This window comes from Choloepus didactylus, chromosome 17 (assembly GCF_015220235.1).
Source record: "Choloepus didactylus isolate mChoDid1 chromosome 17, mChoDid1.pri, whole genome shotgun sequence".
Classification (NCBI taxonomy): domain Eukaryota; kingdom Metazoa; phylum Chordata; class Mammalia; order Pilosa; family Megalonychidae; genus Choloepus; species Choloepus didactylus.
In genome coordinates this window covers 43,541,853-43,554,454 of record NC_051323.1, presented here as the reverse complement: position 1 = coordinate 43,554,454, position 12,602 = coordinate 43,541,853, and the positions used below count along the sequence as shown (strand labels likewise).

The 12,602-nt window shown below is 36.4% G+C and overlaps 2 protein-coding genes across 6 annotated transcripts in view; one reads left to right on the top strand and one right to left on the bottom strand.

Annotated features, from left to right (window-relative positions):
* The window catches only part of PPP1R21 (protein phosphatase 1 regulatory subunit 21), a 119,699-nt gene that overhangs the window by 33,352 nt on the left and 73,745 nt on the right, over nt 1–12,602 (top strand). For all 5 annotated transcript variants that reach the window (XR_005212342.1, XR_005212341.1, XR_005212340.1 and 2 more), the window contains exons 7-9: nt 1,351–1,445; nt 3,289–3,341; nt 8,655–8,804. Coding sequence is in view for 1 of the 5 variants with exons in the window: in XM_037806758.1 (XP_037662686.1) it covers nt 1,351–1,445; nt 3,289–3,341; nt 8,655–8,804 (298 nt within the window). In the remaining 4 variants the exon portion in view is untranslated. The remainder of the gene's footprint in view (nt 1–1,350; nt 1,446–3,288; nt 3,342–8,654; nt 8,805–12,602) is intronic.
* On the bottom strand, nt 5,327–6,247 carry LOC119512212 (heterogeneous nuclear ribonucleoprotein D-like). The gene has a single exon (XM_037806759.1). It carries the CDS (start codon nt 6,230–6,232, stop codon nt 5,327–5,329), a length of 906 nt encoding a protein of 301 aa, XP_037662687.1. The 5' UTR covers nt 6,233–6,247.

Below are 12,602 nucleotides of genomic sequence, written 5' to 3'. Positions count from 1 at the left end.
AATTGTTTATATGGTGTGAAGTAGGGGTCCACCTTCATCCTTTTGCATGTGGATATCCAGATTTTTAGCACCATTTGTTAAAAGAGACAATTCTTTTCCCATTGAGTGGTCTTGATACCCTTGTCAAAAATCATTTGGCCAAGATGTGAGGGGTTTATTTCTGAACTCTCACTTCAAGTCCATTGGTCTGTATGTCTGTCTTTGCGTCAGTATCATGCTGTTTTGATTACTATAGTTCGTAAAAAGTTTTAGAATTGGAAAGTGTGAGTTTTCCAACTTCTTCTTTTTCAAGATGGTTTTTGCTATTCAGGGCCCCCTACCCTTCCATATAAATTTGATGATTAGCTTTTCCATTTCTGTAAATATGGCTGTTGGAATTTTGATTGGGATAGCATTGAATATATAAATCACTTTGGATTTCTTGATTTAGCACTTGCCATTCGATGCAACCCTTTAGCTACTTTCTGGAGTTTTGAGGAACTTGGTTCTGCCAGTTTTTACTAGTAGTTCAGAGTTAGATCACTCTTGACAGAGGACTATGTATTAGTCCTCAGCTTGCAGATTTTTTGGCTGTGGCAGATACCATTTGGGTCTCCTATGCTGAGGACTAGATACTTTCTGTTTCAAACTACTCTCAAGAGAGGGACCCTCTGGTAGTCCCAGGCAGAAAAGCAGGCTAATAAGCACTATGCCAACCTTTTAATGATAAATTTTTAATAAAATAAAGGTTATGTGATCTAATTTGGAGATATCTAAACCTTAAAATTAGAATATTACTGATGAGTGCTAAGGCATACTCCAACATTTACTCAGTAAATGACATATTTTAGGTTTTAAAAGCATCAATTCAAGTGAATTTCTCCTTTTTTTTTTTCAAGTGAATTTATTTCAATATAGTTGTACTGGCAAAATTACTTCATGATTCAAATGTGTAACTATACTATAATTGAATAAAAAAACAGCAAAATTAGCTCCTTTTGAGCTCAAAGGAAAAGCTCTGATGCAATGCTTTTTAAAAAAACTTTAAACATTTTTGGTTCTGAAGAGAAAGTTTATGACTCTGAAATGGATCTAAAGCTTGGGGAAATAAACTTAAGGTTGTATAAGATTCCAGGACTACGGTAAATTCTTCCAAACCTAACACATTGTGTTCAATAGAAGTCCTGGGGATTTAAGAATGGAGACTTGCTGTTTTTCTCGTCTTCATCTTGTAACAACATTCTGCCACTAAGAGTATCCCCGATGTCAGGTTCAACTCTCAGATACTAGTTGTTGTGATAACAAGCAAATGTTGACAAACAAGCACTGTCTGATTGGTGACAATTTGGTTTTGTATTTTTTTTCTTTCAGTCAATTGCAGTTAAAGACTCTTCATGAAGATTTGTCAGGTAGATTAGAGGAATCCTTATCAATCATCAATGAAAAAGTACCTTTTAATGATACAAGTAGGTATTATGTACAGTTTTCCTTTATTTGCTTCTTTAGATCTCTCTGTGTGTGATAGTCAACTAATTAAAGTAATTTCTAATCAAAGTAACGTATAACTACTTCAAAACCAGTTTTCTTGAAGGAAGCCCAAATCCACATTTTTGTATTGTATGTATTTAGCATATCCCAAGGTAAAAACCAGTCTGTGCATGAGGCACCTGATATTTGTACAGGTAAATTTGTTGCTCATAGTGGGGCTAAGGGAGGCCAATCTTCTTAGCCTGGTATCTTGTCCCTCCGGCCTCCAATCTTCAGTGTCAGTTAGGAAGCTGCCTCTGGCAAGCCCTGCTTCCTGTTCAGCTTGTGAACAGCCTGGTAGTTTACATACCCAAGAGCAGCAAGAAAGAACTTAAAAAAAAAATCAACTTGCATGTGTGATAGATGCCAAATTTATGATTTTTAGGTATTAATTAAATCAAAGACTTAAAAGCAAAGAAAATATTTGTTTGGATTTTTGAAACTTACATTTAGATTAGTACATGTTTCCTTTTTCTACAACCACAGGATTGAAATTAATTTTTGCTTCCTCTAAATTTTTCTTAGGGGAGACCTGAAAAAGGGGGGAAAGAAAAGAAACCAAAGAGAAACAGCATTTTAATCTAACACTAAAATCAGCATATGTCATTATTATGTCAAAATCCTAAATACCTCTTTGGAAACAATAGCACCAGCATACTTTGGTCCATTCTACTTGAAACCTCTGCATTTCATTTTTCTTTTAATCCTCATATCTGTTAGTTATAAGGTTCTAATAATTTTCTTCTGAATCTCTTTTGGATTTATCCTTTTGTTTCTAATACTACTTGTCAACCCTGTTTTAGGTCCTTATCACCTCACAAGTAGGCTATTGGTTTTAGTCTGGAAATATTTAGAGACCATTTGCTGAGTGCCCAGATGGTTTGGTAGCATGGGGGGTAAAAAATTTGTAAGACAAAAATCTCTGCCCTGGAGGAAATTATAGCCCAGGAGAGCAGAGGTAGCATAAGAAATGTCTAAAATATAAGATAGTCTCTGCTATCTTGGAGTTTCAGAGGAAGGAAGGATTACTGCTGGTGAGTTTGTTGGCAGAAGCCTTCCTGGAAGAAGTGTGCTTTAGCTGGGCCTGGATGCATGAGTGGGTTTATTGGACAGAGGTGAGGGAAAATGAGACGGGGAATAATCATGGAACAAGGTATGTGGGATGAAAAGTGCCAGCATGGTCTGAGGAGCCGTAATTAGTCAAGAATGACAGGAGGTGAAGCTGGGTGGGGATGTTGGGGGCAGTGGCAGATGAGTTCTGAAAGGGAGAGGGGGGTCTGGACCATGGATTTTGAGGGTGAAGAATTGGGACTTAATTCATAAGGCAGTGGAGGTGGTGGAAGTTTCTGAGCCAGGGAAGGTCATGATGTGGTTTGTGTACTCACAAAGCTAATCTGGCAACAGAGAGTAGAAGACGCTAGAGTGGGAGAAAGGAAGGCCGAGACTATTGTGATAGTCCTGGTGGTCCCTAAATGGAGGCTTGAGCCTAGTTTGTCAGGGGAAATGCAGAAGATCTTGAGGAAAAATATTTGAAATTATTTCTAAGAAATGGAAAACTGTATTTGTGTGCTTTCTAATCTGAAAAAAAAACAGGCACTGATTGTATGTAAATGCCATTATTCTCCCATACAGTTATTGTGGCTTTTATCAATTTAAATTGTTACACAAATCTGATTTTGCTGCAGAGCATTTATTATTTTGAGATAATTTGCAGTTAAGCTATTTTTCTAATCCTTCAAATAAAATGAAAGACTTAAATGCACATCAATTTTTGTTTTGTAGGATATAGTCATTATAATGCTCTGAACGTTCCACTCCACAATCGGAGACATCAGGTAAAGGATAAAATGCTTGCTTCTATTTTCAGTGATGTGTGTGTCAAACTTTTCATAAATAACTAGAGAATTAATTGATTGGACTTCTGATTAGCACACTAAATCACTATAATTAAATTTTATTTTTTAACTTTTTGTTTTATAATAATTTCAAATGTTTAGGACAGTTGCAAAAATAATACCAACTACATACAGAAAGAATTCCAACATACCCCCACTCAAATGCCGAGATCCACCAACTTTTAACTTGTGCCACATTTGCCCTATCATTCCATCTATCCATCCATCTCTCTATTTTATAAAATGTCTATTTTATAAACATTTGAGAATAGGTTGTATACGTTAGGCTTCTTGAACACATAATACTCCCATGTACATTTCCTAAGAACATGGATATTCACTAATGTAACTACCTTAAGTATAGTTATCAAGTTCAGAAACTTTAACATGGACATAAAGCTTACAGTCTGCACTCCAGTTTTTTCATATGTCCCAATAATGTCCTTTTAGACCTTTTCTCTTCCAATATTAGTTGCAATTCACAATCCAGATGATCACATAATGCCTTTAGTTGTTATGGTCTCCTCAATCTATCTCTCTCTCACTCTCTCTTGCTCTCTTTGTCTCTCTCTCTTTAAATTCTGCAAATACATACCACATGAGCTTTCCCATTGCAACCACTTCTAAGCATACAGTTCAGTGGGATTAATCACACTCACACTGTTGTGCTATTCTTACTACCTTCTGTTACCAGAACTTTCCCGTTACCCCAAAGAGAAACCCTGCACCCATTATGCATTAACTCCTCCTTCCCCCTCTCCACCTCTTGTAACCTGTACTTTCTGTTTCTAAGAATTTGCATATTCTAGCTATTTCATATAAGTGGAATGTCTCTTTGTGTCTGACTTATTTCACTTTTAACATGATGTCTTCAGGGTTCATCCATGTTGTAGCATATATCAGAACTTCATTCCTTTTTATGGCTGAATAATATTCCATTGTATGTGTATACCACATTTTGTTTATACATGCATCCCCTGATGAATATTTGGGTTTGCTTCCACCTTTTGGTTATTGTGAATAATGCTGCTATGAACATTGATATACAAATATCTGTTTGAGTCCCTGTTTTCAGTTCATTTAGGTATATACCTAAATGCTGGGTCATACGGTAGTTTTATATTTAACTTTTTGAGAAATTGCCAAACTGTTATCCACAGCAGCTGCACCATTTTACATTCCCACTAACAATATACTAAGGTTCCTATTTCTCTGCATCTTCTCCAGCACTTGTTAATTTTCATTTTTTTTAAAATAATAGCCATTCTTGTGGGTGTGAAGTGGTAGCTCATTGTGATTTTGATTTATATTTCCCCATTGGCTAATGACATTGAATATTTTTTCATGTGCTTACTGGACATTTGTATATCTTTGGAGAAATGTCTATTCAAGTCCTTTGCCCATTTTGTAGAAAACCTTTTAGAATCCCTTACCTTTTTCTGTGCATATTTTTCCAATATCTGTGTTGTTAACATAGGGTTTAAATTTAACATCCTCAATCTATGACTGTCTTGTTTGGTTTGATAACAACTTAACTTTAATAGCATATACATACATATTTGTATATACTACTCTCCCCCATCTTTATGTAGTTCTTGTTATAAGTTACATACTTACACATTAGTATAAATTAATATCCAAAAACATTAATTTCTGATTTTTTTTCACATAAGCATTTATTTGAGGTTTAACATGAAATCATACAAATAAAATTTGTATAAACACAAATCCACACAGAGGCATAACACAGATAGCAAAGGACAAAGTAAAAACAAAGAAAACTAATTGGCAGCTATATACAGTTGTGTCTTGTACACTAGAAAGTCTTTTACAAAATAATCATCTTAGATCAACAGAAGACCAATCTTCAACATCATCCTGCAAGTTACTTTAGTATTTCCTCCTCTTTTCTCCAAGGTCCTCTTCTAGTATGGCTGGTAATTGTTTTGGTGATTGCCACCCCGTCGAGATGCCTTGCCATATGTGCTCTGTTGGCCACTGTAGTCTGTATATCCCTGTCCATATCCATAGTTCCCATACTTATACCCAGTATAATCATATCCGCCATAGCCACTATAGTTCTGATCACCACCATAGGCACTATTGTAATTTCCGTATCCTTGATCATAATAGTTATTAAATCCTTGGTTCCAGTTTTGGCCCTGACCTCGTCCTCGACCCCTTGTACCACCTTGTCCAGCAGCTGCAGCTCCTCTTCCTCCTTCCTGTTGTTGCTGTTGCTGCCTATATACCTCTTTGGGTTGTGCAACTTTGATTTCACACTTTCCAGAACCAATTTGATGGTATCTGCTTTCTAATAATTTCTTTACTGGCTCTTCATCTGTGTATGTGATAAAACAAAATCCTCTTCTTTCATTTGTTTTTGTATCCATGGGAAGTTCAATATTTTTGATCTCTCCAAATGCTGCAAAATATTCTTTTATTTGCTCTTCAGAAGTATCTGGGCTCAGTCCACCCACAAAATCTTTTTTAGGGGGTTCTTTCCCTTTTAAAGCCTTCGCCCTTTTGGGGTCTATCAATTTGCCATTCAGTTTGTGTTCTTTCAGTTCCAAAACCTTATCAACACTAGCAGCATCTTTGAAAAGCACAAATCCAAATCTTCTTGATCTTCCAGTGACTGAATCTGTTTTAATTGTGCAGTCTACAACCTCTCCAAATTGAGACAAATATTCAGTCAGATCTTTCTTGCTTGTATCCCAGCTCAAGCCTCCAGTAAGCATTTTACCGTCATCCTGCTGATTCTTGCTAGTGTTAATCTTGGATCCCTCTGTGAATTCCTCTATGTTGCTGTACTTGTTCATGTCCTCCATGGTGGCGGAATTGTCGGTAGGGGGGTGCTGGCACGCAGACCGAGTCCCGGTAGCGGTGGCAGCGGAGCGTTGTATGGCGCTGGATTTAAAACGGCGGCGGAAGAGGTCTGATTACTTTTTATACATTTACATTTTAGATCCTGTAGGAAAAGTGGGTTACAAACCAAAAATAAAATAGCAGCGGCATTTGTATTTATCCATGTTGTTACCCTTACCAGAGATCTTTATTTCTCCATGTGACTTTTATCTATTGCTTAGTATCTTTTCCTTTCAATCTACAGAACTCCCTTTAGCATTTCTTGGAGGGCCAGTCGAGTAGTAATGAAGTCCCTCAGCTTTTGTGTATCTGGGAATGTCTAAATCTCTCTCTCTTTTAGATAGGTTTGCTGGATATAAAATTCTGGGTTAGCAGTTTTTTCTTTTGGGCTCTTCAAATATGTCATCACACTGCCTTCTTGCCTTTATGGTTTCCAATGAGAAATCAGCACTTAATCTTATTGAGGCTCCCTTATTGAGACACGTTGCTTCTGTCTTACAGCTTTTAGAATTCTGTTTATCTATGACATTCAAAAGTTTGATTGTAAGGTGTCTTGGTCTATTTGGGTTTATCTTGTTTGGAGTTTATTGAGCTTCTTAGATGTGTATTTTCATGTCTTTTATTAAATTTGAGAAGTTTTTAGCTGTTATTTCTTTGAATATTCTCTCTGCCCCTTTCTGTCTTTACTCTCCTCCTGAGACTCCTATAGTTCATGTATTGGTACCTTGATGGTGTCCCACAGGTTCCTTAGGCTCTGTTCACCTTTCTTCATTCTTTCTTCTTTCTGCTCCTCAGACTGGATGATTTCAATTGTTTCTGCCAGTTCTTGTTTGTTGCTTAAAGCTTCTGTGGGGGAACGGAGCCCTAGAGTCGCTTACTCTGGCATCTTGATGACCGGAAACTCTGAAATTTGTTTTAACTTTTGCTTTACTTTCTCTCTTTCTTTTTTTTTTTTCTTTATTAAAGAAGCTGTGGGTTTGCAGAACAATCATGCATAAAATACAGGATTCTCATATACCACCCAATTATTAACAAAATTGCATTGTTGTGGAACATTTGTTACAATTAATAACATTTTTATAATGTTATTATTAACTCTACTCCATGGTTTAACTTAGGGTTCATGGTGTACTGTAGTTGTATGGATTTTTTTAAAAAATTTTATTTTGTTACCATATCTACAACCTAACATTTCCCCTTTTAATCACATTCAGATATATGTTTCAGTGCTGTTACTGATGTTCATAGTATTGTGCTACCATCAACACCATCCAGTACTAAAACATTTCTATCATTCCTAATAGGAACCCTGTACATTTTAAGTGTTAACTTCCAATTCCTTATCCCCACTCTGTCCCCTGTTAACTGTATTCTAGATTATGACTTTATGAGTTTACTTATTCTAATTATTTCAAGTTGGTGAGATTATACAGTATTGGTCCTTTTGTGTCTTGTTTATTTCACTCAACACCGTGTCTTCAAGGTTTATCCATCTTGTCACTTGTTTCAGGACTTCATTCCTTATTATGCTGAATAATATTCCATTGTATGTCTGTACCACATTTTGTTTATCCATTCATTGGTTGGTGATCACTTGGGTTGCTTCCATCTTTTGGCAATTGTGAATAATGCCACTATGAACACTGGTGTGCAAATATCTGCTTGAGTCCCTGCTTTCAGTTCTTTGGGTGTATACCTAGTAGTGGGATTGCCAGGTCATATGATAGTTCTACACTTAGCTTTCTGAGGAACCGCCAAACTGTCTTCCACAGAGGCTGCAACATTTTACATTGCCACCAGCAGTGAATGGGTATTCCTATTTTTCTGCATCCTCTTTAACACTTGTTATTTTCCATTTTTGGGGGAGCAGTCATTCTAAATGGGCATGAAATCTTGTGGTTTTGATTTGAATTTTCCTGACGGCTAATGATGTTGAGGATATTTTCATGTGTTTTCTGGTCATTTATATATCTTCTTTGGAGAGATGTCTGTTCAGGTCTTTTGCCTGTGTTTTACTTTTTTACATTTCTTTTTACATGTGTAACTTACTGTTTATTGAATTCATAGCTAACACAGGTATTTGTTGTCTTTCTTAACTTACAACATTAGGTCAGAAGTATAGGATGCACTAATTTGTTGATACATACTTTCTTCTAGATAGGTAGACCTTGCACTTGAATAAACTAGGAGGAGATGAATTTGCCAAAACTTACAGCTTTGTAATTACTTAGATAGGAATATTAAAATTCATATGGGAGGAAATGAATTTAAGTTAAGGAATGATTACTTTAAATTTCAAGTATTTTCTCCAGAAGCAGACTAATAAACTTGTTTTAAAATAATACTTTGATGGTTGACTTTCACTGTGTACTTCTCATTTTAAAGCTGAAGATGCGGGATATTACTGGGCAGGCCCTGGCTTTTGTTCAAGATCTTGTCACGGCTCTTCTGAACTTTCACACTTACACAGAACAGAAGATTCAGATTTTTCCTGTCGATTCTGCCATCGACACTATATCTCCGTTGAATCAGAAGGTAAATTTGAGTCAGAGTACTTTTGTTTGCCCTGAATAAATAGACATGTTATTTATTTTCAGGCCATTTCTGTGCATCAGCCAATTCATAGTTACCTGTTTGTATAAGGTATCTGGCCAGGTGCTGTGCAGGTCATGGAAAACTATAAGTCATCACTTTACCTTCAAGATAAAATGAGGCAAAAATGGAAATTCTTCAGAAATTCAATACTCAGGGAGTTGTGAGAAGCTCTTAGTGTGAGTGAGTGGTCTGGCCAGTAAGCGACATGAGGTCACTGGGGAAGGGGGGATTGCTGTCACGAGTAGCATTTTGGGAAAGTTTCTTCAGGAATTGAATGGCCCTTGAAAAATGAGCAGGTGTTATATAGGAAAAAAGAGCAGGGTTGGTTTTTTCTTCTCTGCAAGAAGGAGACACAGGAGCAAAATTGTGGTGGCAAGGAAGGATAGGGAGTGTGTGTGTGCTGTGGTAGGGATAATGGCAGGTGTTTTTTTTGTTTGTTTGTTTGTTTTTTCACTTTTATTTAGATGCATTCACATACTATGCAGTCATATAAAACAAAGCATACATTCAGTTGTTTACAGTACCATTACATAGTTGTGCATTATCACCAAAATTAATTTTTGACATTTTTATTACCACACACAAAAAAATAATAAGAATAAAAATTAAAGTGAAAAAGAACAATTAAAGTAAAAAAGAATACTGGGTGCCTTTTTTCTTTTCCTTTTTTGTCTTCCCCCATTTTTCTGCTCATCCATCCATAAACTAGACAAAGTGGAGTGTGGTCCATATGGCTTTCCCAGTCACATTGTCACCACTCATAAGCTACATTTTTATACAATCGTCTTCAAGATTCATGGGTTCTGCGTTGTAGTTTGATAGTTTCAGGTATTTACTGCTAGCTATTCCAATTCATTAGAACCTAAAAAGGATTGTCTATATTGTGCGTAAGAGTGCCCACCAGAGTGACCTCTTGGCTCCTTTTGGAATCTCTCTGCCACTAAAGCTTATTTCATTTCCTTTTACATCCCCCTTTTGGTCAAGAAGATGTTCTCCATCCCATGATGCCGGGAATGGCAGGTGTTTTAAGCAAACTGGTTTGGCTGGAAGGAATGGGAGGTAAGGCTGAAAAGAGAAAATGGCTCCAGGCTCTGGAAGGCTCCTAAGGGCAGGCTAAGGTATAGACCTTCACTTTGTAAATAGGATTGAGGCTTTTGTAGCTTTTTGACCAGGGTGTAGCATAATGATAAGTGGCATTTTATTATTAGAAAGGTTAATTTGTTGGCATTTTTCTCTCCTTCTGTTTGTAGTCCCTGTATAACTTTCATCATAGGTTATACTTAAAAACAATAACACCTATGTAACAATAGTTGACCTTTTTCCTTCCAACTGGGATATGGAATGGTAGTGGAACTGCTTATCCAATTGAGTTTCCAGGGTATTTTCAAGGTTCCTAAGGTTTAAACAAGAAATAAGAAGAGGTTTAAAGATTAATTCCTTCAATCCATGTACCCTGCAAATTTTTTCCTTTTCTTTCTTTTTTTCCTCCCCAGCTAGTTCTAAAAAAAGGATTTAAGGTAGCTTGCCAAACTGCATTTAATTGCAAGGGATAAAATAAATGTTAGCAAGTGTATTAGTTATATATTGTTCTGTAATAAATTACCCCCAAACTTAGCAGTTTAAAACAAAAAGCATTTATTATCCCATTTGTTTTCTATGGGTCAGGACTTCCTTAGTGGCTGAGCTGGGTGGTTCTGACTCGGGGTCTTAGGCAGTTGCAGTCAAGATGTTGGCCAGGGCTGCAGTCATCGGAAGGCTTGACTGGGACTGGGGGATCCACTTCCAAGGTGACTGACACATAGGCCTGGTGAGTTAGTGCTGACTGTTGGCAGGAGGCCTCAGTTTCTCATTGCGTGTACTTCTCCATGGAGCTGTTTGAATGCCCTCCCAACATGGCAGCTGGCTTCCCCCAGAGCAAGTGATCCAAGACAGAGCAAGGAATAAACCACAGTTCCTCTTTTCACTTAGCCTAGTTAGTCATGTATCAACACTTCTTGCCTTACTGTATTTGTCACATAGACCAACCTTGAAACATTGTGGGAGAGTCTTCAGAAAGCCGAAAATATCAGGAGGTGGCTGTTACTGGGGGCTGTCTATGAGGCTGGCTCCCAAAAAAGAAGAAATTGAGAGATCTTGGTATAGATGTGTGTTCTAAGTGCCCCATGATGTGGAGGGCTGAAATGTGTCATGTCATTTTTCCTATTTACATGACTCTGCTTCCTGGCTTGTATTTGTGTATCATGCAGTATTTGAATAGTGTTTATGTACACTAGATTTCAAGCAAGCTCTTGGAGGGCAAATCTTTATTTTTGAATCTTCTAAGCTCCTATCAGTGAAGTAAGGACTGAGTCAGATTTCTGGGTTCCCGTCCGCAAAATGCTACTTTCTAGCTGTGCTCCTTTGGGCAGTATAATCTCTTTGTGTTGCAATTTCCTATAAAATGAGGGATAGAGTACCTGCCTCCCAGGTATGTATGTTTGAGGATTAAGTGGGATAATACATGTAAACACTATAAGAACATAGTAAGTGCTCAGAAGAAACATCATCATCATCATTATGCTGCATATATAGGAAGCCTTCAGTAGATGCTGGGTTTTCATCAGTTTTTGTCTGATTCCACGGTCTATAGGAGTTTATAACAATTAAACTTTGGGCATTTGAAATTCTCTTTAATATCACTGTGTGGGAAGATTTCAGAAGACCTGGGTAGGGAAAACAGTATTGCAACATTTTAATGTATTATACTTTCTTTTATACTTCCTATAACATAAAAAAATATTTCCTACTCAATAGTGGTTCTTTGTCCATTATTAGAATTTAATTTTGGCTTGTTGCCATATTATACCTACACAGTGAAAATCAAATATATTAATTGTAATTTGTCAGAAACACTTCATTACTTTGAAGAATTCATGTATTTCTCAATATTTTATACTTGTGCCTTGACTTATGAAAGAGTGGCCTTATGTGATTTTTCTAATAAGTCTGTGAAACTGAAGGAGATTTAGAAACCGTTTGTTAAAAGACCAGAGTGTTTAGACTTGTTTATAGAATCATAAAATAGACTTTTAGAATTGTTAGCTTAGAGCTCATCTGTTTTACAGCTCTAAAGGCTGAAGCCTAGACATTGCCCAAGGCCATATATCTTTATAGCTTTCAGTAAAGCCAAGTGAATCACATTTCTGTAAAACAGGATCTTGCATTTCTATACTGCAAAGTCAAAATTTGAGCCATTATACTGTAAGTAGATAATTGAGATATTTCATAAATGAAAATTACCTTTTGCTTCCAAATAGTCTAAATGCTTATAGGATCTTTTTCTGAATCTATCCTTCTTACTGAATTTGTCCTTTGTAAATGCTCAAGTATCAGTGATAGTTATGAAAGTCTTTATATCCTTATTGTGATGATAGTATTTTCCTGAAGTTTGTTAACTCTGAACATTGTGTATAGTAAAGATAATAAGCTGTCCTCAAGGGGCTTAATTTTTTTTTTTAGATAGATTAAAAACATTTTTCAATTGTTGCAGAAAAGCCATTTGACAAAATCCAATACTGCCTTTTTTTTTTTTATAAATTCAGTTTTATTGAGATATATTCACATACCATACAGTCATCCATGGTGTACAATCAGCTGTTCATAGTACCATCATATAGTTGTGCATTCATCACCCCAAACTTTCAACATTTTTGTTACACCAGAAAGAATAAAAATAAGATTAAAAAATAAAAGTAAAAA